Raw genomic sequence first — 27081 nt, 5'->3', positions numbered from 1 at the left:
TCAGATAGCAGATTTCTTACTCTATCTGAGAAATGTGCAGAAATTGGCAGTTCCTACAATCAAGGGTTATAGGAGTATGTTGTCTGCCGTTTTTCGCCACAGAGGACTGGACCTCTCCGACAATAAGGATCTGCACGATCTCTTAAGGTCGTTCGAAACAACCAAGATTCCACAGGCAAGTACCGCCCTCATGGAATCTAGATGTGGTTTTGAAACATCTGATGCTAAGTCCCTTTGAGCCTCTCCATGAAGCTTCTCTAAGGGACTTGACGAGAAAAACGCTTTTTTCCTAGCTTCTCTGGCGACGGCGAAGAGAGTAGTGAAAATCCAAGCGTTCAGTAGCCTTAGTGGGCTTCAAGGGAGACAACGCTGTCTGCTCGTTGAACCCATCTTTCTTGGCTAAGAACGAGAACCCGTCTAATCCTTGGCCAAAGAGCTTTGAATCAAAGGAATATCGAGTCTCGTGGGTCAAGAACCAGAGAGAGCCCTGTCAGGGCTCTCAAGTTCTATGTGAATAGGACTAAAGAGATAAGAGGTCCTCAGGTAATCTCTGGTGCTTCGGTGAAGAGACCAGATTTGCCGTTGTCGAAGAATGCTGTTGCTTCTTCTTGAGGGACGTCATTAAAGAGGCTCATTCATCTTGCCAGAAGACTGATTTGAGCCTCTTTAAAGTGAAAGCTCACGAGGTCAGAGCCGTAGCTACTTCTCTTGCCTTCCAAAGGAATATGTCTATCAAAGATATTCTTGATAGCACCTTCTGGAGGAGCAATTCCGTATTCGCCTCACATTACCTCCGGGATGTGAGAACGATTTACGAGAACTGTAGTTCTTTGGGGCCTTACATTTCGGCAGACACAGTTTTGGGGGCTGAAGGTAGCTCTCTCCCTATCCCTTAGCTTAGTTAGGTTAGTTTTATTGTGTTTTTGGTTGATGGTGAGATCTTCTGTGGAAATCTCCCATTCCTTAGTGTTAATGTCAGGGGTTTTTTGGTTAGTTGGTCAGGTGGTGGTCGGTTGCTGTGTTACTGCCATATGTTTGGCTAGATGATCTTGTCACATTGTGGTCACGTCCCCGTTGACAGAGCATCCAGAGTGCACCAGCACTACAGGTCCAAACCTGGCTGGCACTCTGATAAAAGCATAAGCAGGCTTTAAGTGACAGTAATCACAGAGTCTACTTTGCTATCAGGTAAGGAACCAATAGTTAATCTTTAATTTTAAGTTTCCTAAAAATCCTAGTCTGTCTCTACCCACCATCCGAAGGTGGGATTCAGCTATATATATATCTGACAGGTAAGTTTTCATGAACAAAAATGTTATTGTTATAATACAATTAAGTTTGTTCATACTTACCTGGCAGATATATATAATAATTAGTGCCCACCCTCCTCCCCTCAGGAGACAAGGGTCATGGTAAGAAATATGAATAGAAAATGGGAATGGTTTCCTGATATCCGCCTCCCAGCGGCGGGAATGGGTACTACCACCTGGCCGCCCCACTAGTGTGCCGCGAGTTTTGAAATTCTGTCGGACGTCAGAAATACAGCTATATATATATCTGCCAGGTAAGTATGAACAAACTTAATTGTATTATAACAATAACATTTATAGTATTGTAAATTTTGGTGATAATGGCTTTTGATGATGATGCTTATTCTTTTCCTTCAAATACTGATATAGAGACAGATAATTATAGTGACAGTGGCGATAGTAATATTGGTTTAAAAGTTAGTGTGCATATGTCAGTTAACATACACACATATACACTGATTCAGCCAATTAATAATTGCTGTGTATATTTTGTAATTTTATAGTTGTTTCTTGAATAGCTAAGGAGTAATATTGTCATGAAAAAAATGTGAAATTATCTTGGAATATACTGCATAAAACATCTAAAAACTAAAATGCATTTTTTGAAAAGAACGTTTTCTTTCCAAAATATATTCTTTTTAAATATCAATTTTCAAAATATCTTATATTTCATTTTTTATTATTAATCTGCAAAACAAGGAGAATACAACCATGTATAACATTAGGGGATAAGTTAAAAAATGAGCAAGAAAATATTGGTTCCATTACTGATGTTGCTAATGCATAATATTACTGTTATCCTTTAGTAGCAACCCCCTAGCACCTCTTGGGTTAAAGGAACAATAGGTAGGTTACGATGCATCTCTGTTGAAAAATGTCTTTGATCTGCTTTTAAGAATATAGTGACCACTATAGAATGGTTGTAGCCTAGCCCTGTTATACCTTAGCATTGGACCTAACCAAACTTGACCTAGCACAAGTATATTTAAGAGAGTCTAAACCTATTGCTAGTAGTATAGGTGTTGAAAGTCTGAATCTACCCATAATAATAAACGATGTAACTAAAATGAATTTTCTGATGAGAATATTGAGTTAAGCTGGTTATTTTTTAACCTGAGGAGAAATGTATGCATTCACTGTTAACAAACAGCTCAAAAAAGAAAAGATACTTTTATTGTAGTGTCTTACGAACAATATAGAGCCGTGATTTCCACGAGCGGCAGGATACTAAATTCAAATTTAGCGCGTCGGCGTCGCCAACACTGGTGGTGATGACGTCATCTCCCTCCACTCGCGGGAGAACCAGGTACAACTGCCCAGGTGAATCCAATTCTTTTCCTGCGGCGTCCGGTGAACATCGGTGGTCGGTGCGGTTGGATAACTTTGCTTCGCTTTTTTCTTGTGGATTGATCTTCGGAATTGGTGAAGTACTCTTTTTTGGCGTTGTTGTTATTTGCATTTTTGATTTAGGCGTTGCCATGTCGGATTTCTAGTCCGTCGGGAGTTAGGTTTTGCATCTCAGGATGTAAAACTAGAGTTATCCAAGCTAGAGTATGATTCTCACACTAAATGTGTTAAGTGTAGGGGACAGGTTTGTTCAGCAGATCGAAACATGTAACGAGTGTAGTGATTGGACTGATTCTCAATGGAAGTTTTTTAGTTCATACTCGGAGAAATTAGCTAAAGACAGAATTAGAAAAAGCAGCGCTTAGGGAAAGTAGACTTAGCTGCTTCGTCTTGCGATGCACTCTGTCCTTCTGTTTCTCCTCAAATTGTTATGTCTCCTTTAACTACACCTCCTATTCCTCCTACTAATCCCACTTCTCCGGCTTTCTTCCCGTGTATGTTTCTTCCGACACCATTGCCAGTCTGGAATCGAGTTAGATCAGAAATTTTCGGTACTAGCGAATACGGTTTTGCAACTTGGTAATTCAGTTAAGACGTTTTTGGAGAAAGCGGCCTCAGGTAAGAGTGTAGTTGAGGGTGCGTCTGTCTGTCCTGACACGTCTCCTAGACAAAGGTCACTGTCCAGCTCCCCCGCACCCGGGGAGAAGACATACCGGAAGTCCAAGGGAGTCGATCGGGTGGGATTTGCCCACAGACAGGCGCCTCTCTTGTTGAGCCTGTTGCGCCTCAACAGGGCTCGGTTAAGCGTTGGAAAAAGGTGTTGCGGTCAGACGCCTTTTCAAATGATTCAAGCGATTCGTCTCCGGGGTCGCACGGCGCTCTTGGCGAGATTCGGCCCGTTTCGCGTCCCTTAAAGAGGCGTTCAGGCGCCGATTCTTCGCCTCCTCCAGTCAAGCGGTATAAGGAGCCTGAGAGTAGGGTTGCGCCTCGGCCGGTTAGCGGCTCGTTCGTCGCCTCAATCTGTGCCTTTTTCGGCTCCATCTACTAGTAGAGATTGTGGTTTTAGCGCTGTAGCTAGCAGTTCTAAGGTGTTTCTTTAGCGCTTTTTCGTCTGTTACGCCTGATGCGCCTGTTTTCGCCTCGAATTTCGGCGGCTCCGAGGCGAGGCGCAAGTAGTTTTTTTTTTTTTTTTTTTTTTTTTCCTGCCTCCTGCTGAGCATTTAGGCTCTTCCAAGCCTACGTTAACTGTTTTTGATTCGTCTCTGGCGCCTTTGCGCAAGCAGTTAGAGATGTTAACCAACTGGATGAATGAGTCCAAGGGTGGTTCGAAACCTTCAGATCCGTTGTAGTTTCCGTCTACTTCTTCGGCGGTATCGGTAGAATGAAGAAGTAGTAGAGGAGGAGGATTCACATCACCTCTCGTGTTATCACGTCTCCTTAGATTTCTTCTGGTATCTTATCCAGATTATTTTGAGAAAGCGGCTCCGCGCTCCCCAACTTCGACTTTTTTTGATGAGGAGGAAAACTTCAGACCCTCTCCTCCCAAAACTTGTTTTCTATTCTAAAGCGGTTAGACATTCGTTGAAAGAGACGGAGAAATGGATGTCTATGAAAAGAGACTTAGGGAAGGCTCTTTTTGCTTACCCTCCCTCTAAGTTGCTTCGTAAGAGGTATAGGTTTTTTATGTAACTGGGGAAGCTCCTTCTCTGGGAGTTTCTGCCTCCTCCCAGGGAGACTTCTCCAGTTTAATCGACTCCTCTAGAAGATCTGCTTTCGCCGCAGCGAAAGTTTTTCTTTACAGCGCCTGAGTTTGGACCACGTTGTAAGAATCAATTTAAACTTTTGGAAGTCTTTAGCTTCCTTGATTGGACTATTGGCGCTTTAGCGGCCAAGATCGAAGACTGTCCTTCTCTTTCCCAGGAGTTAGCGGAGGATTGGATTGGTGTTCTGTCCTGTGCGGGCAAATCCATTAGGGATGGATGTGATGAGTTAGCTTCGCTCATCGCCTTTGGTACCTTAAGAAAAGGCAACTTTGATGCTCCTTGCTTCTAAAAGGGTTACGTGCCCAACAGAAGTCTGCTCTCTTGTTTGCTCCTTTTGTGAAAGATAACCTCTTTCCAGACGATGTAGTGTTGTCAATTTCGTCTGCGCTAGATAAGAAATCTACTTCGGATTTACTGGCACAGTCTAACTAAGAGACCTAAAGCTCCTGTGGAGGACTGCCTTCCTTCGTTTCTCCTCTGGCCCAAGCGCCTTTTCGAGGGAGAAAACCCAGCGCTTCTTTCGGCCGAAATCGAATTTGCGACCTCAGTCTAAGGCCTCGGCCAAGGTTAACAAACCTTCCAAATGAAAGCTCGGTTCTTCATGCACCAGTGGAGCCAGGCTGGCTCTGTGTTTTTGGGAGGAATGGGAAAACAGAGGAGCAGAAGCCTGGGTAGTGCAAGTACTCAGTTCGGCTATCGTATTCCTCTCGTTTCACCTCCCTCGCTCTCACCTGGCCATTCCATTCCAGGCATACTCTCCGGGCTCAGACAAATTTCTGGCGCTAGCCGCAGAAGTGGAAGCGCTTGTTCTCAAAGAAGCGATAGAACAGATAGAAGGGGATTTTCCTCCAGGCTTTTACAATCGCCTTTTTTGTAGTTCCCAAGTCATCAGGGGGCTGGAGGCCGGTTTTGGATGTGAGCGCCCTGAACTTGCATGTCCAGAAAACAAAATTTCATATGGAGACCACTCGGTCTGTTCTGGAGTCCATCAGACAGAGGGGGATTGGATGGTCTCTCTGGACATGCAAGACGCTTATTTTCACATTCCGATACATCGCGAATCTCGGAAGTACCTGAGGTTCATGTTCGAAGGCAAGGTGTTTCAGTTTCGGGCGCTTTGCTTCGGACTAGCGACCGCTCCTCAAGTTTTCACCAGGGTTCTATCCCCGATAGGAAGCTGGCTACACATATTAGGAGTAAGAATCTCCCTCTATCTGGACGATTGGCTTCTCCGGTCGGAATCAGAGAGTCGGTGCATGAAGGACCTTGGAACAACTCTGGATCTTGCCAGAAAGTTAGGAATTCTGGTCAACAAACGGAAGTCCCAGTTGGTTCCATCTCAGAGCATCCTTTATTTGGGGATGATTCTGATGCTCAAGTTTTTTCGGGCTTTTCTGTCCCCGAAGAGGGTTCAAGGCTGTCTGGAGACAGTTCAGGAGTTCTTGGACAAAAAGGTAGTTCTGCCAATCAGTGGATGAGGCTCCTGGGCAAATTGACGTCAGTGGAGAAATTTGTGACGTTAGGGAAGACTGCACATGAGACCTCTGCAGTTTTTCCTGAGAGCCTCTTGGTGCAGGAAGACACAACCAGACTCGATTACCTTTCCTGTCACAGATCAAATAAAAGAGGACCTAAGGTGTGGCTCTCTCGAGCAAGGTTGGAAGAAGGGTTAGATTTACGACCCATCCTCCCGAACCTACAGTTCTTTTCCGACGCATCGGACACAGGTTGGGGGAGCCCTACTGGGAAAATCAACGGACTTCAGAGCTTGGTCGGAGAAGGAGAAGTAGTTCCACATAAATGTAAAGGAACTGTTAGCAATTTTCTTAGGGCTCAGACAGTTTCGGAGCTTAGTAGAAGGCCGAGTAGTGGCAGTGCATTCCGACAACTCCACGGCTCTCTCGTACGTGCGGAAACAGGGGGGGACTCAGTCTTTCTCTCTGTACGAAGTAGCCAAGGATCTCCTCCTGTGGTCAAACGAAGCGAAGGTTCAGCTAGTCCCGAGATTTGTTCCGGGAAAGATGAACGTCCTGCGACGAGTTAAGTCGTCAACAGCAAGTGTTACCTCTGGAGTGGACTTTGGACAACAAGATTTGTCAGAAACAAAACTTTGGCGCCTTTGGGGACGACCGTCAATAGACCTGTTCGCGACATCGAGGAACAACCGTCTTCCTCTCTTTTGTTCTCCAGTCCCAGATCCTCTAGCTTGGTCGGTGGACGCAATGCTGTTGGAGTTGGTCGGGTCTGGAAGCTTATGCATTCCTCCGTTCGGTCTAATAAGAGAGGTGCTGAACAAGTTCATGTCGCACAGCAATGTAACTCTAACGTTAATCGTCCATTTTGCCTGGCCCAGAAAGAGTGGTTCCCGACCTTCTCCAGTTGTTGTAGACTTCCCCAGACTTCTTCCTCCAGAGAAGTGCTTCTCAAACAACCTCACTTCAAGAGGTTCCACCAAAACTTGTCCGCTCTAGCTCTGACAGGGTTCAGACTGTCCGGAATCTTGTCAAGCGAAAGGATTTTCAATAAGAGCTGCAGAAGCTATCGCTCGTTGTAGGAGAGAGTCTCTAACAAACTCTATCAAGGGAAGTGGAGAATCTTCAGAGATGGTGTAGAAGTGCTAAAGTCTCTACTTCTGCGACCTCTTTAACAGAAATAGCAGATTTTCTTCTATTCTTAGGAACTCAAAAGAAACTGGCTCCTTCGACGATCAGAGGATATAGAGCCATGCTCTCTTCGGTTTTTCGACATCGAGGTTTGGATATTTCCTCCAATTCAGATCTGTCGGACCTCATTAGGTCTTTCGAAACCACTAAGCTCCCGCAAGATACAGTGGCTTGGAACTTAGATGTGGTGCTTAAGTTTCCTCATGGGGCCACCGTTGAGCCTTTGAAGTCGGCTTCACTCAGGAACTTGACTAAGAAGGCACTCTTTCTTATTGCACTAGCTTCTGCTAAGCGTGTCAGCGAATTGCACGCTATAGACAAAAGAGTCGGTTTCTCTCAAGGCAATGCTGTATTTTCGTATCTTGACCTTTCTAGCCAAAAATGAGAATCCTTCTAATCCTTGGCCGCCAGGAGTTTTGTGGTAAGGAACTTATCTGATTTGGTTGGACATGAGGAGGAAGAAAGGCTCTTATGTCCAGTCAGGGCTATTAAGCAGTATCTGTTTGCCACTAAGGGTATCAGAGGACAATCTTCTAAGCTCTGGACCTCGGTTTCAAAATCCCTCTCGTCCTCTTTCTAAGAATGCTATATCGTTTCTTTTATTAGAGAGCTTATCAGGGAAGCTCACTCGCAGTCCGAGAACGACAATCTTTTCCGTTCTGAGAGTTAAAGCTCACGAGGTTAGAGCAGTGGCAACTTCTTTAGCATTCAGAAAGAATTTATCTTTAGCTTCGATTCTTCAGAGCACGTTCTGGAGATCGAATTCGGTTTTTGCGAGTCATTATCTCAAAGAGATAGAAACAACGGTTTTCGAGAATTGTAAAACGTTAGGTCCGGTGGCGGTTTCTGGCATGTTGTTGGAGAAACGGCACAGGGGTCGTCACCTCTATGCTAACTTTTCACCTTGAATAGGTTGTCGAGTTCAAGGGAAGCTGGGGTACTGAGTACCTGGGATACTCACCAGTCTGTTAGGTCCAGATTTTACAATGGTTGGGTATATATGTTTTTAAAATCTGGTGTTGGTGACAAAATGTTTTTGTATGATTGAATTTCTGGTCTTAGCCCAGGGCAAGGGCAATCTTTGTTGTTACTATCCTCCGTCAGTCAGCCTTGCACTCGCTTGAACTACGGAAGGATTCCACTCCTGTAGAGGCTAACTTTGGTCAAATTCCAATTCCTCTACAATAGTAAGAAGAGCACCGACCAGAGGCAGTAACAGTCTGCTGTAGCTCTCTTACAAGGTAAGGTACAACAGACACCTTGAGTGTTTACTGGGTATTGCAATAAATGTAACCATTTAAAAATACTAGTGGTCCACTGAATCCCACCTTCCCATAAATGTGTAATCAGCTCTATAATTGTTTCGGTAAGACACTACAATAAAATGAAATTTTCATTATTAAAATGAAGTTTTATTGTATACTTACCGAACAATTATGATTATACCCACCCCCTCCTCCCCTTAGGTGGACGGACGGGCAGAAAGAATTGGATTCACTCTGGGCAGTTGTACCTGGTTCTCCCGCGAGTGAGGGAGATGACGTCATCACCACCAGTGTTTGGCGACGCCGACGCGCTAAAATTTGAATTAGTATCCTGCCGCTCGTGGAAATCACGGCTCTATAATTGTTCGGTAAGTATACAATAAAACTTCATTTTTAATAATGAAAAATTTCATTTTTATATGCTGCATTGCTTAGGTGTCAGGTGGTTCACAACCAGAGGGAAGGGAATTTAAGAGTTTCAGGAGGAGAATTGTAATCACAAAGTGGCAAGCTCAAGCTGGCTTTAGGAACATACAAAATACAATATGCATTGGTTCACACTACTGAGAGGTCATGCTGGGTTTTCTCTCTGCTAGCTTGTTTGTTTTTATTAGTATTTTGTTGCAAGTTATTTGGAACACACATTTTGAGCAGTGGCATTCCTGAAGGGGAGTGGGGGGCTGTTTGAAATTGTGCCCCCCCCTCCCGGGCCCCAAAGTGGGAGGGGGGGGGCCCAAAATGCGAAATTTAACCATTACTGCTATGACAGGACAAGCTAAATCCAGTGACTCCAAAATGGTCAAGGGCCCCATTTATATTTGGACTCAAAAGTTTGGTGGCCACTAAAAGGCCCCAATTTCTAATTTTATACATTCAACTTACCCGTCAGATACTTCGTCGTCCCCGACAGAAATTCGAATTTCGCGGCAGGTAGGTCAGGTGATCTACCCCCCCCGCCCCCCGCCGCTGGGTGGCGGGAATAGGAACCATACCCGTTTTCTAATTCATATTTTTTCTGTCGCTTGGAATGTAAACAACGTTTGCAGTTCCTCCTGATGGATTTTAGTGTTTCATCGCCATCGATCGTTTGGCTAACTTTTACAGGAAGTAATGGATCTTTGGTTCGGCATACGCTTTTGTTAACTTTTGATAATATTAACTTCGAAAATTTCGAAGATTAGTGATGTAACTACCGAAGTTTTCGGTAGACACTCATGCACTTTCACGAAAGTGAATTACTTATACTTTCATGAAAGGGAATTACTTATATTTATTCATTAATACAAATAAGTGTTAGATTTGATTGAGGAAATGTATATCTTTCTTCCTAGTTGGGGAAGTCAGAAAAGTAACTATCCTTTAGAAGCTTTATTAGCTCTTGTGTTAACGAGCAATTATAGTAGTATAACAGTACTAGTAGTTGTTTGCATCCTCATCACCTTCTTACTCCGCAGAATCTACAATATCATATTTGCAAATTGTAGACGTTTGGATATAGTTTCAAAATGCGACTCTTTAGAACGTAAGAAGTGAATATAGTGTTCCCCATTACAATGGAGGGTGCGTCTGATCGGCTCTGTCTCGCTCTCAGGTCTAGACCTCTTCCAAGCTCACAAGCCCAAGAGAGAAGGAATGTCGAAAACCGTAAGGAGGTTTCAGAAAATCCCCACCGGTCAGGCGTCCCCTCGGCAGGTTCTGTAGAGCGTCCCAGACTGCCAGGGATAGCCATTGGAAAGGCATCCTAAAACAGTGTTTTCTCCCCCCTTTTATGCCTACTGTTTCCATGATGGATAGGAGAACTTCGAATGAATGAATTTGACGAAGATCCTCGTATAATGCCTTCTGGTAGAATTATTCAAATGAGACAATGACTTTAATCGATCCACCTTTCGATTCAGGTGGCGATTTAGCGCCTTCTAATATTAGAGATCATTCGATAACATTTGTAATAAAGTCATTGTTCGAACATTTTTTTTTTCGCAACTAGACGAGAACGCTATCCCATGGGGGTATGAAATTGTTATTTCAACATAAGATCCCCATCGGTGCATTTTTAGGTATACAGGCAGTCCCCGGGTTACGACGGGGTTCCGTTCTTGAGGCGCGTCGTAAGCCGAAAATCGTCGTAAGCCGGAACGACACTTGGAAATATGCCTTAAACTAAAGAAAAAGTTAGAGACCTTACCCTGTGTGACATGCAAGTAGATTGCATGATGTGTAGTGTGGTTATTCCAATGGCAAAGGATGGGTTCTTGAAGGTATAATTCTTTATTAAACTCTTGTGACACTAAAAAAGCACAATGTACTACACTTAATCCTTAGGGTATACACTAACACTGTACACTATATACATGCATTGCACACTTCGTAGTAGTACGTATGTATTTGTTAGATCCTGGAGTACACTAAAATCCCAGTCTGGTAGCTCTGGAAGGTAAAAGTATAACACAATTAGTACAAATACTACACAAAGTCCTGAATACAATATGTAAATTATAGATATCAGAGTAAAAGAGTTAATGTATGTTAATTAATTCCTTACTTTTAGTTTATAATTCCTTACTTTTGAGTTATATCAAGAGTAAAAAAGTTAATGTATGTGAATTAATTCCTTACTTTTAGTTTAAAGTTGTCCCTGCTATGTAACCCTGGATGCACAAGTCTTATGTGGCCCCATAGCCTACATCATTCAGGGGTTTCTGGAATGTACAAAAAATAATTAGTATGTCAGTAAGTACTCTATGCATAGTAAGTTACATACAGTAATATGCACCATACAGTGGTTTAATACTATCACATATATAACATGTATAAAACTTAGTTAATGTCTGTTTAATTAATTCCTTACCTTAGTTTAAAGTTGTCGCTCAAATGTAACCCTGGATGGACAAAGTCTTATGTGGCCCCATTGCCTACATCATTCAGGGGGTTCTGGAATGTACAAAAAATAATTTTGTCAGTAAGTACTCTATGCATAGTAAGTTACATACAGTAATATGCACCATACAGTGGTTTAATATTGCATATTGTAAATGATTGGTCTACACCCCCTGTTCAGCAGGGAGTGTACAGTATGTAATTCCATGAGGGACCTTGATCACTTATCCCATGTGAGAGATCTTGGTCACTTTTTTTTTTAGTATGTACGTATAAAACTTACTTAATGTATGTTTTACTACTATGTATAATTCCTTACCTTTAGTACAGTAGTACATAGTTTACAGTTGTCGTGCTATGTTTTATTTGTAGTAACGCCTGGACAAAGTTTTATGTGGCCCCATAGCCTGCATCATGGAGGGGGTCCTGGTTTATTTTTCTGGAATGTACCAAAAAAGTATCAAAGTTTAAGTCATGTTTTTATGTATGTTTTTTTTAGTAAGTTTACATACAGTAACCATACGTACAGTGGTTTTATAACATGTACATATGTACATAATCAAACTTTGGTTGGAAATTCCTGTAAAAAAAAGTTATGTACGTATGTAATATGTACTACTGTATGTAAAAACCTTACTGTTCATACCTTTGTTACACTACATGTTACATGTGATACGTATACTTTCCTGAAGGGTTTTTTCCATCCAAAAATGGTGCTTCTACTTGTAGTTATACCTTAAGATGACACTTGTCAGTAACAACCTGGAGTTGTGTGAAAAATGTTGGTTCTGGAAGGAAAAAGTAACAAAATTAGTGTACACAATATACACTACAGAACGTTGTGAATGCAATATGTTAATTACTGTAAGAATATCAAGAGTACTAAAAGAGTTAATGTATGTTAATTAATTCTTACTTTTAGTTTAAAGTTGTCGTTTCAATGTAACCCTGGATGGACAAAGTCTTATGTGGCCCCATAGCCTACATCATTCAGGGGGTTCTGGAATGGTAACAAAAATATTTTGTCAGTAAACGTACTTATCTAGTAGTACATACAGTAATATGCACCAATACAGTGGTTTAATATCACATATAAAACATGTAGTATAAAACTTAATTTAGGAAATTCCTTACATAACTTACCAACTTTTAGTGAGTCTCAAAGCTGTTACCTAGGTTGTGGGAGATGGAGGTGGAGTGTAGAGCATTCATGATAAGGATGCATTCCAACCTAACTTCAGTGTGCTTTATCACAGATAACAGGCTAGGATGATGGGCAGTCTGGAATGAAGAATTAATATTAAAGGACAGTATGTAACCACTTAGGTGTACAAAATTTATTGTACGTATGCAAACATTAAACACAACTGAGAATTCCTTACCTCCAGCAAAATGAAGACATGTAGGCTATGTAGAGGTCTGGTTTATGTAAGTCACAGGTGCATGCCAGTCTGGAATGATAATGTAATAGTACATATGATTATAGTATGTATGTTACATACATAACATGTTATTACATTATGTATATTAAAACATTAATAAAAAAATGTCCTTACCAAATTCTAGTGGTTGGCTTGCTTACTGGGATGGTCATATGGTACATGAGAGGGGTGGCTGCTGGGCTATGGAGTGGATGGGCAGGTGCTTGGGAGTCTGGAATGATAAAAAAATATATAAAATGATAGTTACTACTACTGTAACTACTGCACATGTTTATTACTGTTTGACATATGTAGTGTGTAATACGTATGTTCAATATGAAAAAAAATGAAGAATTCAATTTTACCTGAAGGAATGGGAGAGGTGATACTACTCGTATCAACTGAGATTTTGGGCTCTGGGGAGGTGATACTTGTATCAACTGATGAGGGAACATCTACATCTGGAAAGAATGATAGGGTACATAAATATATATAAGGTGATGTAATTGTAGCATATGTACAACTTTTAATAAAATTTCTATTAGCAATTTATAAAACATTTTAGTATACAAATTTGTTAAGGATTCCTTACCTGATGTATAGGGCGAGGCATCAACCATGAAATGGGAGGGAAAAATGAATGCTACCCTGATTGTACACTGAGATGATGCTTTAAACTGATTGTAAACACGTCAGTGGGCTGATACAGAGGGTCCAGGTACAGGGGGAATCTGGAACTGTCACAGGTAGTACAGGGAGATCTGGAACTGTCACAGGTAGTACAGGGAGATCTGGAACTGTCACAGGTAGTACAGGGGGATCTGGAACTGTCACCACTTCTGCAATAAAATTACAAATGATGAAAATTAATGAAGTTACAATTTACTCTTACATTTAGTTGTTACATTAAAAAATACACATGAAATTGTTCACATTTTAATATGTACACTGTAAACACATAAATTAGTAAAACAAGTCAGAATTCCTTACCAGGACTAGGAGTGGAGGTGGTGGTACTGGAGACTTGTGAAAGAAAGTGTCAAGCCTGGACTGCACACTTCTCTTCGTCTGCTTCTCCTTCAGGGTCTCCTTGTAGAAAGTCACCAAATCCATGATTCCTCTCTTGATTTTGTCAAACCTAGAAACGTTAGGGTCTTCTGCCTCAAAAGAAGCCAAGGCTCTCTCCAGATGAGTAAAACCCTCTGACAAGCCTTTCACAGTTTAATGACCTGGGTTTTGGCTCTGGTGCCGCCTCCTCTTCCTCAATCATTTTGTTGTTCAAGTTCTAGTAAGTCCTCTGCAGACAATTCCTCTCCATGGGAAGCCAGCAGCTCTGTTACATCATCAGGTTCAAGATCTAGTTGCAGCCTCTTTGCTTAGCCCTACGATCTTCCTCGTCACAGTCTCGACGTCTTCTGCCTGGTCAAAGCCTTCAAAACTGTGCACAAACTGTGGACACAGTTTCCTCCAGGCCCCATTTAAAGTGGTCGTCTTCACCTCGTCCCAAGCACTTGCAATGTTCTTCACTGCATCTGCAATGTTTGTGCCCTTCCAGAATTGCTTCAGTGTCAACTCCTTGTTAGCTTCTATGGCCCTCAAAGCAAAAAAACGTAATGGATCCCTTCTAAGGTAGTAAGCCTTGAAATTTGCTATTACTCCCTGGTCCATTGGCTGTATCAGCGATGTGGTATTGGGTGGGAGGTACACCACCTTCACATTAGGATGCATAGTCGCTCAAATTTGAAGGGTGACCAGGGGGCATTGTCAGGACTAAGAGGGCCTTAAAAAGGCAGACCCTTCGAAGTCAAATACCGCTCCACTGCTGGCACGAAATGGTCATTGAACCAAATCTTCGAAGACCATTAAGTAACCCACGCCTTCTTGTTAGATTTCCAAATCACAGGGAGTTGACTCTTGAAAATGCCCTTGAAAGCCCTGGGATTCTCGGCCAAATACACCAGCAAGGGCTTCAGTTTCAATCACCACTTGCATTGGCCCCAAAACAGCAAAGTCAGTCGCTCCTTTCCAGCTTTATGGCCAGGTGCTGACTTCTCCTCCTTGGAAAGGTACGTTCGATTTGGCATTCTTTTCCAAAATAATCCAGTCTCATCCACATTAAAGACTTGGTCAGCCGTGTAACCACCATCCTTAATTATCTCAGCCAAACCACCTGGAAAACTTTCTGCTGCTTCGCTATCAGCACTAGCAGCTTCACCTTGCAGCTTCACATTATGCAAATTTGCACGAGCCTTAAAACGGTTAAACCAACCTCTACTCGCGGAAAATTCACCACCAGCACTGCCTTCGCCAAACTTTTTTCACTACTGCCTCATGCAGCGCTCTAGCCTTCTCCTGGATCACACTTAAGCTCACCGGAACACGTCGCTGGTTCTGGTCCTCCAGCCAGATCATGAGCAATTTCTCCATTTCAACAATGCTCTGGCTACGTTGCTTCTCGTTTATCACCGTTGACTTCATCGGTGCAGCATCCTTAACGTGCTTCAGAATACGTTCCTTATCCTTCACAATGGTTAACCACCCGTGGTCCTGCTCAAGCCTAAAGAACCGGCCTATTTCGGTGTTAGTTTCTCCCTCTCCGAACGCTTTATCACGTCATATTTGACCTCCATCGTGATGACCTTCCTCTTCTTGGATGAAACTATCATCGGAGGAAGTACTTTGGCGTTTAGGAGCCATTGTAAATTAGCGAAAATGGCAAGGAATTTCAGCAACGTCTCAGCACACAACCTAGTGGAATGCAGGCAGGCACGCGATTGAAGTGGCGTCCTTTCGTATTGTTACGCTTGCGTCTCGACCGTCCGAGGTCGTTGTTCGGTCAATTTACCATACAGTTTAATAGCGTTAATTAATTTATGCACCTCCGCTCAAAAAACTAGTTCTGCATATGAGGTATCGTTAAAAAGCATAACAAAACGTCGTAACCTTGGAATTTGTGTTGTAATCTAACCAGAAACTTAGTTTTTTTAATTATGTACTGGAAACAAGCAATGATTTTTTCAATTATATTTGCGCTTTTGGACTGTTTTTAAAAAACTGCGTCATAATCCCAAAAGCTTAGTGTTCCAATTCATTCCGCAATAAATAATAAACCGCAAACTAGTTCCGCATATGCGGCGTCAGTAAAAAAAATTCAAAAAATACGAAAAAAAAAGTGTCAAAATCATCATAACCTCAAAATTTTGTTGTAATGTAACCAAAAACATATTTTTATTATGTACTGTGCTAAACTATAAAGGATTTTTATCATAGCATGCGTTTTTTAAAGCGTCGTAACTCGGAGCGTCGGAAGCGTCAGCGTCGTAACCCTCGAACAAGCGTCGTAACCCAGGACGGAATTTCCATTGAATATTTAAGAAATAGCGTCGTAACCTCGGAACGTCGTAAGCCGGAACCGTCGTAACCCGGGACCCGCCTGTAGATCTATTCTGATTAGAACGATTTAGATTATTTGTCAATCGAATGAATTATATGGATCTCGTTGAGTGATAAAGCATATATGTATGGACTTTTAAGCTTCTCAGCTCCTACCATGCTTAGGGACAAATACTGCCTTAGGCTACGGTATGGCAAGGCATACATCGCATACCGAAATTTATGCTATAATGGTCAAGTGAAATCCTTACAAAATTTCCTATAAATTAATACGGTTTACCTTAATGTAACAGTATTATAGAGTATTCTATTACGCTAGAGTATGAGTTATATATGATGCCTTTCGTGTCCTTCGAGAAGGTGATCGGAGAAGCATATCTTTATTAGTGAATTGAGAGTAGGATAGACAAACATTTTTGTTTTCTTCGTGTTAGAAGAGGTTTCCATGAATTACCAGTACCCTTCTAGGACTTTCCTAGGAAGAAATTGTTTTAAAAGGATTGTTAGACGACACCTATTTAGTTTCTAGACTTGTCGAAGTCTCGTTCGCTTAATTTTGCTTATATAAAACTTCCTGAAGCTCGATAAAATTTTATAAGATTCCTTTATTTAATGGAGTAACTGGCAACTCTGGAAATGGAAGGCCAGTCGGCTTTCGAAGACTGCTTTCGCTTTGAATTGAGAGAGAGACCAGCGGCAATACCATGTTGTTTCTCAGTCGTGAGCGGTCGGTTACAGCTCTCTCTCCTGCGGAATGGGATAACTAACCGTATCTCTTCCCTACAATCGTGGTCTTAGCCTCGGATTGAGGGAATACTGAAGCTGTCATAAATAAATATTGTCTGCCTTTTGTTAGGAAGCTTTCAATAAGAAAGATATTACAACCTTTCAATGCTGTTTACCATAGATAACATGATTAAAGGATTCTAATGCAGCAGAACATTATATTATTTAATGCACTCATACTTACGAAAGCATGTCTTATTAGAGTATACATACTTAGTGAGAAGAGATATGTAATAGAGATTCACTTCAAGACTACGCTATGGTTAAGTCTTTCGAGAAACGACACAACCGTATTTAGAATCGGATATTGCGCAGAAGTTGTATGAGTCGAATGGGAAACATTCTTTTAGTGGGAAATGTTTTCCCTGAATGGATTATACTACATATATAATAGTTTTTCATAATAAGAACGGAATTAACATTTGAAAGGATGTCGGGTACCATAAAGACACAGATGTTCTGGCACATAGAAACATAAAGATAATTAGTTAGGAGGCGCCAGCCAAAATATTTCTCGTTCAGGACAAAAAAAGTGGGGGGGATACGGAAGAATTAACCGAGGAAAGAATAATTCCCCTTCCGATATACTCAAATTAGAGAAAAAATTGAGAAGAAAAAATCCAACTATGTAAGTACTGTAAAATTATAGGATTCTTACAGCACCTCTTCTTATTTTGATATCGAGATTTCTTGACACGGCTGCAAGTAATGGGCCAAAAGCGTGACGCCTCCCAGGAGCGAGGCGCCAGCCAAAAGCGTGACGCCTCCCAGGAGCGAGGCGCCAGGCAAGCGCGAGGACGCTGCGAGGCGCGAGACGCCAGCCAAAAGCGTGACACCTCCCAGGAACGAGGCGCCAGGCAAGCGCGAGGACGCTGCGAGGCGCGAGACGCCAGCCAGAAGCGTGACGCCTCCCAGGAGCGACGGCACCAGGCAAGCGCGAGGACGCTGCGAGGCGCGAGACGCCAGCCCAGAAGCGTGACGCCTCCCAGGAGCGAGGCGCCAACCAGGCGCAAGACATCAGGATTTCCAATTTCTCAGTATTTGGAGATAGACTTTCCATGAGTTTCCTCTTTGAGAACTGACACAAGATCAGTTTTTTCCTGACAGGGACACAAGTTATCGCACAGGCGGCCGTGGCCCTTGTCAGGATTAACTGAAATTGCGGAAGTCTCTAACAAGAACAGACTTCTCATGTCAGGTGATAGTGGTCGCGTGAGCGACTTCTTCCCTGGCAAGAGGAGTTGTTTTGGGAGAAACTTTCTTTGCCAGATCACCCTCTACTGACAATTATTCTAGATATCGCACAGGCGAACGTAGTACGTGTCAGGAATAAGTGGGTTCCTCTGCTTTATAGACCTTACATGGTGAAGAGAACCGATCTTTAGAAGTCTCTCGCTTTTCCTCAACCTTATGAGAACAAGTGATAGAAAATATACGGACTCATAAGTTAATCTGGGTGCAGGTTTTAGAAAGACCTTGGCAACCCCTTTTTTTATTGCACGTTTCGGCTAGTCCCTTGAAACCATGCAAGCTCCTCTTTTCTCCTCTTTCATTGTTATTAACAGGATGTATTATCCTACTCCTATGTAAACATATAACAAGGGAGACCTTGTAATGTTTTGGTACGGAAAAGACTCGTAAGAGCTCTCAGTATTGGGTGAGAGGCTTTTTCAAGTATTTGAACCGTACATTACGGCCTGATGTCCTAGGATAGGAATCTTGAATGATTCTCCTCGATCCTGGATAATTTATTAGGAGAATAGGATAATAATAATTTTTTGTTTTGCTGAATAACGATGATAGAATTTTCCATTCTCTCGTTGCCCAGGCACGAGGACAAGGGAAGAAAGTATATAAGAGAGAGGTAGCAATCTACCACCCATCTTTATTTTTATAGAAAGGGGAATAAATTTAGTCTTTTTCCCCTAAAATATAAACTCTTTACAGAATGTAAGACAAAGGGCGTCAAAGAAAGAGAGGATAATACGTTTATGCCTCATTTTAGACTTAGAAAGGTTGGATTCACAGAGGTCACGTTCTTCTCACAGCAAGTTTTTGGAAGTCTTTTCCAAGACAGTCTGAATATTCTTTCAGCATCTATTTTAAATGGACCTTAACAACCTCTCCACTCTGAGTCTGTCTGCGTGCAGACTGACCAGAAGTGGACATGAATGAGAGGATGTTTCAAGGTAAATGACAGTAGTCCAATAAAAGATATTTGATTACTGCAGATCGTGCTAGAGGGAATGAGGAAACTGTCCTCTTTCCGATACCTCTGTGAACCACATAGCGGTTTTTTCTTCCCTTCAGAGGGAAGAAATCACCTTTGTATATTTCTGCTATCAAAGAACGCAGTAAAAGGCTATACTCTGTCTCTATAAAGGGAATTGGAGATAGCAGAGCATTAAGATCTTCGGGATCTTATACAATACCTCTATACGACAAGACTAGGAGATCTTATAATTACAATGGGATCCTATTTGGGCCTCAAGAGTCCGTGTTCTGACAAGATGGAACTGCTCCTCATCAATGTTTCTCTTGGTACTAAACGACCAAAAGGACGAGTGAAATTTTGGGCTTGGAATCTGGAATCAAATTCTAGAAAGACTAGGCAATGGGTTCCTGCCAGCATGGTATGTTTGGCGAAAGAACTAAAACCTTTTATTCCTGGATCAACGCTTTCAGATAAAGGATTCGTTGTCCAGGCAATGTATTTACGTTCTCATCTACAAAAGAAGATAAGGTTTAAACGTTTGCTGACAGAGTCTTTGGAATACGATGAGGGCTTAAAAAACCACTTCCCAGAAGGTTCGAAGAGATATTTAAAGAGCTAGAAATCAGGAATCCTCCCAATTTCAGCTCAGAATCTCCTTAGACTTCCAGCCTCTTTCCCTGCCTTCGTGCAAGGATAGGGAAGATTTTGCAACAAGAGAACTCATCAACATGTAGGAAGAGTGCTCTTTAGCAACGGAAGTATCAAGTATGATCCTCCTCGGAGGAAGACTGATCTCTCGGACTATTAGATTTCCTATCGTCTACTGGATGTAGCTGACTAAAATTCCCCTTGTTACGGAGGCCATAAGCTCAAAGTGAAAGAATTTCTTACACCCTTTTCCATTCTCCTGATAAACGATTGTGGATGTTCAGACTTTCGGACAATGTAGCGCCAATCAGGCGCCACCAAATGCCAAACAGGCGTAAAGACGCCAAAGCAAGACAGTCCAATTAAACACTGTCATTGTCTGATGAGGAGAAGGAGTAGGCCTCCAATCTGGCGCAGATGCGCTAGAGGCGAATAAATCAGGCAAATAGAGTGTCCGAGGTGGACATCGCCAGTTTTCATCGAGATTCTTAACAAGCTCGAATCTCCAGCAAGTGGGGAGAAGTCAGCCAGGCGCGAGGAGCCAGCCAGACGCGAGGCGCCAGGCAAGCGAAGCGCCAGCCAGGTGCAAGGCGCCAGCCAGGCGCGAGGCGACAGCCAGGCGCGAGTGAGGCGCCAGCCAGGCGCGAGACGCCAGGCAGGCGCCAGGCGCCAGACTGGTGCGAGGCACCAGGCAGGCGCGAAGCGCCAGCCAGGCGCAAGCCAGGCTCTGGGCTTCATCCAGAAGAGATCTATTTCAAAGAAAGCCCTGGTCTTCTTTGGAACAGTGGAATCTCTAAAGCACTTCTTGAGTAACTTGATGATTCCTTCAAACAGCTAAGAATTAAAAGCGCTTGAAGTGCGGGCTTTTAACAATTCTTGTTCTTTACATAACAATATGTCATGAGAGACATATTAGCTGTAATAACGGGAGATGCAACTTCTGTTGACTTTTCTTTGCACGAAGGAGATCAAGTGGGCCTATGAGAGATCCTTCTCTCTTTGTTATACGTGTCCACGGATGCGTTGCTGGGATAGGGAGACGACACTGATCCTTAACTAGTGAATTAAAAATTTTATTTAAAATTTTTTTTTTTTTTTTAACATAAGTGTATTATTTTCTGGGGTTATTTGAAATGAGTTTGGGGATAGCTCTTTTCAAATTAAGCACAAACCCTCGTGTTAGGATCAGGTGATCGGGATCGGTGTTGTGCTCCTTAAATTATGCCAATAGGCATTGGTGTATTGTCATGTAAGTGGATAAGACCCCATTGACAAATGACCACTAGATTCTGTCAAGTAAGTGGATAAGACCCCATTGACAGATCTACAAGAACTCTTAGCCATAGGTCACATCCTCGCTGAGGCTCTTGAGACGAAGCAGACTACTAGCAATAGCTAGGAAGTCGACCCTTCGTCTAAACACATAGGAACCAAGGTTTTATTTATTTATTACCTACAACGTATGTTGTTTACCTGTATATTCAGTAATAGCTGTCTTTTACCCTCCACCAATGGTGTGAATCAGCTATGTATATATCTGACGGGTAAGTTGAATGTATAAAACTTTATTGTATCATAACAATATCATTTTTATGAACAAAAATGTGACAAAAATGTTATGTAAAAGAAAAAGGGCTCTCCAGGGACCCCCTCCCAATCGTAGAGCCCATTATAGACCTTCTCATATGGATCGGAGGAGGGTGGGTAACATTGATTGGGGTAAGGGCAGGGATGATCTAAGGCAATTGATTGCTGCTTATAGGGGGTCCTAATTATCCTCTGAGGGCGCCCATAATGGCCCCATTTGCCCAGATAATACACATTCAAATGATTCATTATGTTTTACTGGATTAGGTGGATCTTCAATTATTCAATGTACACCTAGTTATAAGAAATCAAGTTTCTGAAATTTGCATTTGCAAGTGCCTTTAAAATGATCCTACAATTGCTCATATTCTAAAGATTTTCCCGGGGGACCTACATCGCCCACCACCCCACCCCCTAATCCCCCCAGCTGCTTTGGCTTGTTTTGCTCGCCTCCCACCTTGTAAGAAGGGCCCCAAATGGGACTGTGCCCTCTGGGCCCCAAAATGTGTTGGAACGCTCCTGTTTTTGAGTCAGACAATTTTGGAAAGGGGTAGGGGAATGACATTTCTGACATATTGTGAAAGGGTGCATGGTCCAAAAATGACTGAGAACCATTATTGGAGGTGATTTTAGGTCTATTACAGGGTAATAGGCTAAATAGTTAAGGGTGGTGGCTGAAAATGAAATAAGACTAGTCAAAACAAAGTGATACATGCACAACAGTATCTCTAAGTAAACTGACTCAAACCAAAGTCAGTGGAAAACCAAGGGCACAATGAAAAAGCTGAGATTAACTTGGTGGCACAAAATGTCACAAACACTCATGTTACTCATACAGAACATGGCTACTTTATAAGCTTATTGAAGTGAGAAGGGGTAATCAAGATGGTTAGTATTTGTTTAGATAGTCAATGGACTAAGAGAAAGTAGTGTTCCCAAGACATGTTATTAATACTAGGTGGGCTAGCCTTGGGTGCTCCAGAAAAGGTGTAGGAACAGGTTTGGGAGTATGGAATGATTTAGTATAGTAAACAGGTATCTTGGGCTTAGTCCTGTTGGAGAAGTAACTTTGTAGGGTCCATTCACTTTAATGTTTTGTGTTCCATGTAGAAAGTCCACTAAAGAAAATGACCCTGTTGTGGTGAATGCAGTCCTGTATGTAAGTGTGACAGATGATTCATAGGTGGTGCTCAGGGTTATAAAATGTAAATATTAAATGTAAATTTTGATGCCTAAGCCTTGGAATTCTCTTCCTTCATTGGTTTTCCATACATTTATACCCCACTCTTTCACAATCCCTATTTCTTTTTCACTTCAAGTTGGTTGAAGTTTGCACAAGAAGGAAAAATCACAGTTTAGTCCAGGCTGCTGTCTAAAAGTGTAGTTAATTTTTTTTCCTTTGCAAAGAATTTTAACAAATCTGTGTAGGGAGGTTTCTAAACACCATTGAATGGTTGCAGAAGTTTTAATAATTTTTGACAGAAAAGAAACCTTCATGAATATGAGTTTGAAGTACTGAGGCAAACATCAGCACAGCAAGCCTGAAACAATATTGGTTAACAATCCAGAAATAACCTTATTAGATTTTTTCTAATCTTTCTTCATTAATAACTAGCATTACCTTCAGCGTGTATGTTTTTATACAAGATATTTTAGTTTTTTAGCAATTTAAGTCATTCACCAATATTTTATATGCTCTATTTTCAGACAGATTATTTCAGGATGTCTCATGATGATGAAGTGACAATCCTTTTTGAAAACAACTCTGTGACCCAGGTTCAGGAGATATTAACAAAAACCAGAAATGACATTGAACGAAAAAAAGAAGACCTCAGAATTATGGTTGGGTAAGTAAGAGTTTTAGTATGTTCCTGCATGATATACAAACCCTCAGTCCTTTTCATAAGGAATTACTTTCAGCGTAGGCTGGAATATGGGTGTTAAATTCTTGAACAATGTGGTTAGGCAATAACTATCGTCTGGTAGGCGGGTAGGCCTGCCTGCCCAGATGTAAACACTCCACTTTGCTTTCGGCCGTCATCCGATGAAGAAGTACCGTATATACTCGAGTAACGTGCGATCTCGCATATCATGCGACCCCAAAATTTTCACCAATAAACAGTGGTTTTGTCATGTATCTCATGTATCATGCGAGTTCCTTTTCCGAGGTCAGTTCATAAGGTTGGTGGTTTAGCGTGCTAATGGCCGAGTCGTTCAGATGTGTGCTGCTGCTAGTGAAGTTACGGTAATTTTCTTACTAATCTCGAGAATTGAATAGAAGATCTCAAGATTAAAAAGAATACCAAGATAATAAAAGAATTGTAAAAATAACATGCCTTGGAGTCCTAAATCATTCTCTCTCTCTCTCTCTCTCTCTCTCTCTCTCTCTCTCTCTCTCTCTCTCTCTCTCTCTCTCTCTCTCTCTCTCAGAAATAAATACTGTAATTTGAGTCTTTCACCAACGGGTATCAGTAAATGTGTAGACATTGTGTGCGTGTTTAAAAAAGTGTAGTGCACACACATTCCGATGTTTCGGTTTTTTGGAATTTTTCAATTTCGGAAATGTGAGGTCAGATGCATAATCAAACAAACATCACTACTGCAGAAAAAAATTTTTAAAAAACCCTTTATGTTCTTCATATTATTGTTATTTATTAATTACTGTTTATTTAAATAAATATTAATATAATACTGTTACATGAATGTGAGATAATTAAGATCACCTATAATAAAATAGTGGGACAATTAATATCATATGTTCACTAATAGCTATTATTTTCAAAACAAACATTCCGTAAAACACCAAAAAATATATGTACATAACAATCAAAATCTAATTTTCATACAATGAACTTACCTGTCAGATATATACTTAGCTAAGACTCGTCGTCCCCGACAGAAATTCAAATTTCGCTGCCCATCGCTAACGGTAGGTCAGGTGATCTACCTGCCTGCCCTGGGCGGCAGGACTAGGAACCATTCCCGTTTTCTATCATATTTTCTCTGTCGCCGGTGGTATCAACATTGTGTTACTACCTCCTGACTGGAATTCGCTTTTCAAGACTTTTTTGATCATCCTATATTAGATTTCTTGTGACGTACTGGATCGTTGTTTTTTTTGGCATTCGCTACTGTGGACTGGATTTGGACTTGCTTTTGATTGTTTTTTCTGATAGAATGGGGGTTCTGATTCAAGTGTTAGTGTGAGAGTGTGTGAATGTAGGCTGCAAGGTGAGGATACCGAAGGCTTCGGTTGATCCTCACACTGTTATGTCGTAAATGTAGGGGGTTGACTGTTCTTTGCTAACACCTGTATTGAGTGTGAAAAGTTGAATGCTAATGAATGGAAGACTCTAACTTCTTACTTGAAGAAGTGAGAGAGGGATAGAATTAGACGGGCTGCACAAAAGAGTGTGAGTACAAGGCCTATTGAGCCTTTTTCTGAGTCTAACTCTCCTTTTATTAATGAATATGATTCTCCCTAATGTATCTGAATCCTCACAGGCTTTGCATTCGGATTCGGCTTCGGAAATCGCCAATCTGAAGGCTACTCTTCGTAAAATGAAGATAAAGATGGCGGCCATGCAAGGTAAGGCAAGTGATTGTGAATTACTTAGTGAAGTGAGTGTTCCCAGTGTTGTGGAGGGGGCGTCTGACCGTCCCTGCGATGCTCCCAGGCCTAGACCTCTTCCAAACTCACATACCCAGAGGAGTAGGAAAGTCGAAAGTCGTACGGAGGTTGTGGGGAATCCCCAACGGTCAGCGTTCCCTTCAGCAGGTTCTGTTTCGTTACAGTCTGCTCAGGACCGCTCTAATAGAAGCGTCCTATGAGATTGTTTCTCGTCGTCCGGTTCTCCTTCACCTAAACGAGGGTGGAAGGACTCGGTATCTTTCTAGGCCACTGAAAAGGCATTGGAAAGAGCGCGCGTTCGACTCGAGCCCGGAACGCTTCTCGGAGGAAGCACCTTCTTCTTATCAAGAAGGCTAAAGCTGGGTTTCGACGTCTCCTCGAATCCTAGCCATTTGAGGATCGCACTCCTTCGAGTTCTCCTGCTTCTTCTATTGAAGAGGACGCTGGTGTGGCTTCCAAGAGGATATTGCTCGCAGTACAAGAGCAGATAGCCTCTTTGGTTGGAGTTCTTTCGAGGGATCCCCTCGCAAGAAGGACGCTAGACTTCCTATTAAGAAGTCTTGTCTTCTTTCACCGGCCAGACGTGAAGCGTCCTCCAGACATGGGACGTCTTCCAGGCGCGAAGAGTCGTGCAAGCTTCAGGAGCTATCCGAGCGAGTTGCTCTAGATAAGGATACGATAGCTCAGGCGTGAGGCGACCAGGCCAGGCGCGAGCGTTCCATTGCGGGCCAGCCAGGCGCGAGGAGCCAGTTAGGCGCGAGGCGCCAGCCAGGCAGCGAAGGCGGGCCAGTTTAGGCGAGAAGGCGACCAGCCAGGCGCGAGGATTCAGCCAAGCGCGAATAACGATTGCCAGGCCAGGCAGCGGAGGATGTTCAGCTTTGCAGGTGAGGGCGGCCAGACAAGGCGCGACGGCGTCGAGCCCAGGCGCGAGATGCCAAGTCCCAGGCAACAAGCTCCAGCCAAGCGAGAAGCGCCAGCCAAGCGCGAGGCACAAGACAAGCGCGAGGCGCCAGACAATGCGCGAGGCGCAGGACAAGCGCGAGGCGCCAGCCAAGCGCGAGGAGCTTTCCAGGCGTGAGAAGTCTAGCAGACGCGAGACTTCTTTTAGACTTGAGAGAGAGTCTGTTCACTCTATGAGTCCCTCTCCTAGTAGGAGCTTGTCACCAGTAGAGAGAGAACGGGATGAAGATCCTCTCGTTTTTCAGGCCGATTCTCCACAAGGTGTAGAAGGAGAGTCGGAAGAAGAGGGTGACGGTAGAGAAGGAGTCTCTAACTATAGAGTTCTGACAGACCTTCTTTTGCAGGAATACGGAGATTCTTTGACTCCTGCGGCTCCTCCTTCGCCTCAATCACTGTTTTCGAGTGCGGTTGTACCAAAGTCTTCGTCGGTCTTGAAGATGAGACCTACGATCTCTATGAAGAGAGCGCTTCAGTCTTTAGACAAATGGATGTTGTCAAAGAAGGATCTGGGCAGAACCACCTTCTGTATGCCTCCAGCCATACTTTCTGGCAAGAGAGGTTTCTGGTACCGAACGGGTGGGAGAACATGGGCCTTTCTCTACCCAGCGGCAGCCGAAGCGGACTTTTCAACCTTGGTTGATTCATCACGGAGACACGCTTTGAATGGAGCTCGTGTGTCTTGGGCGATTTCGGAGACGGATCATCTCCTCAAGGGCCTCTTCCATATTTTGGAAGTGTTTAATTTCCTAGACTGGTCCCTTGGGGTGATGTCTAGAAGGTGGTGTAAGTCTAAGAAGTTGTCCTCCTCCAGTACCTCTATAACCGAAATCGCTGATTTCCTTTTGTTCTTGAGAGAGGTCTCTCACTTGTCTGTATCGACGATCAAAGGATACAGGAGCATGCTTTCGGCAGTCTTCAGAAACAGAGGCCTAGAGATTGCTGAGAATAAAGATGCACGACTTGATTAGATCGTTTGAAACGACAAAATCTAAGGAACTAACTCCTCCCAGCTGGAACCTGGATGTAGTTCTCAAGTTCCTTTCGTCTGACAGATTTGAGCCTCCCCATGTAGCTTCGTTCAGGGATATAACAAGGAAATGCTTGTTTCTCCTATCTTTAGCGACAGCCAAAAGAGTTGGGGAACTTCATGCCCTGGAAGATGAAGTCGGCTTTAACAAAGACTCGGCCTTCTGCTCGTTTAGAACTCTTTTTCTA

General features: G+C 42.6%; 1 protein-coding gene across 5 annotated transcripts in view; it reads left to right on the top strand.

The window, feature by feature from the left end:
- LOC135224478 (conserved oligomeric Golgi complex subunit 1-like) overlaps positions 1-27081 on the top strand; it is a 363776-nt gene that overhangs the window by 18543 nt on the left and 318152 nt on the right. For 4 of the 5 annotated variants that reach the window (XM_064263483.1, XM_064263479.1, XM_064263480.1 and 1 more), the window contains exon 2: positions 22983-23122. In XM_064263483.1, the coding sequence (XP_064119553.1) occupies positions 22998-23122 (125 nt within the window). In that variant the 5' untranslated portion in view covers positions 22983-22997. The remainder of the gene's footprint in view (positions 1-22982; positions 23123-27081) is intronic. The other variant, XM_064263481.1, reaches the window with a different exon arrangement.

Source organism: Macrobrachium nipponense, chromosome 12 (assembly GCF_015104395.2).
Source record: "Macrobrachium nipponense isolate FS-2020 chromosome 12, ASM1510439v2, whole genome shotgun sequence".
Taxonomy (NCBI): Eukaryota; Metazoa; Arthropoda; class Malacostraca; order Decapoda; family Palaemonidae; genus Macrobrachium; species Macrobrachium nipponense.
Note: the sequence above shows the minus strand (reverse complement) of the source record. Positions and strands in the feature narration are given on the sequence as shown.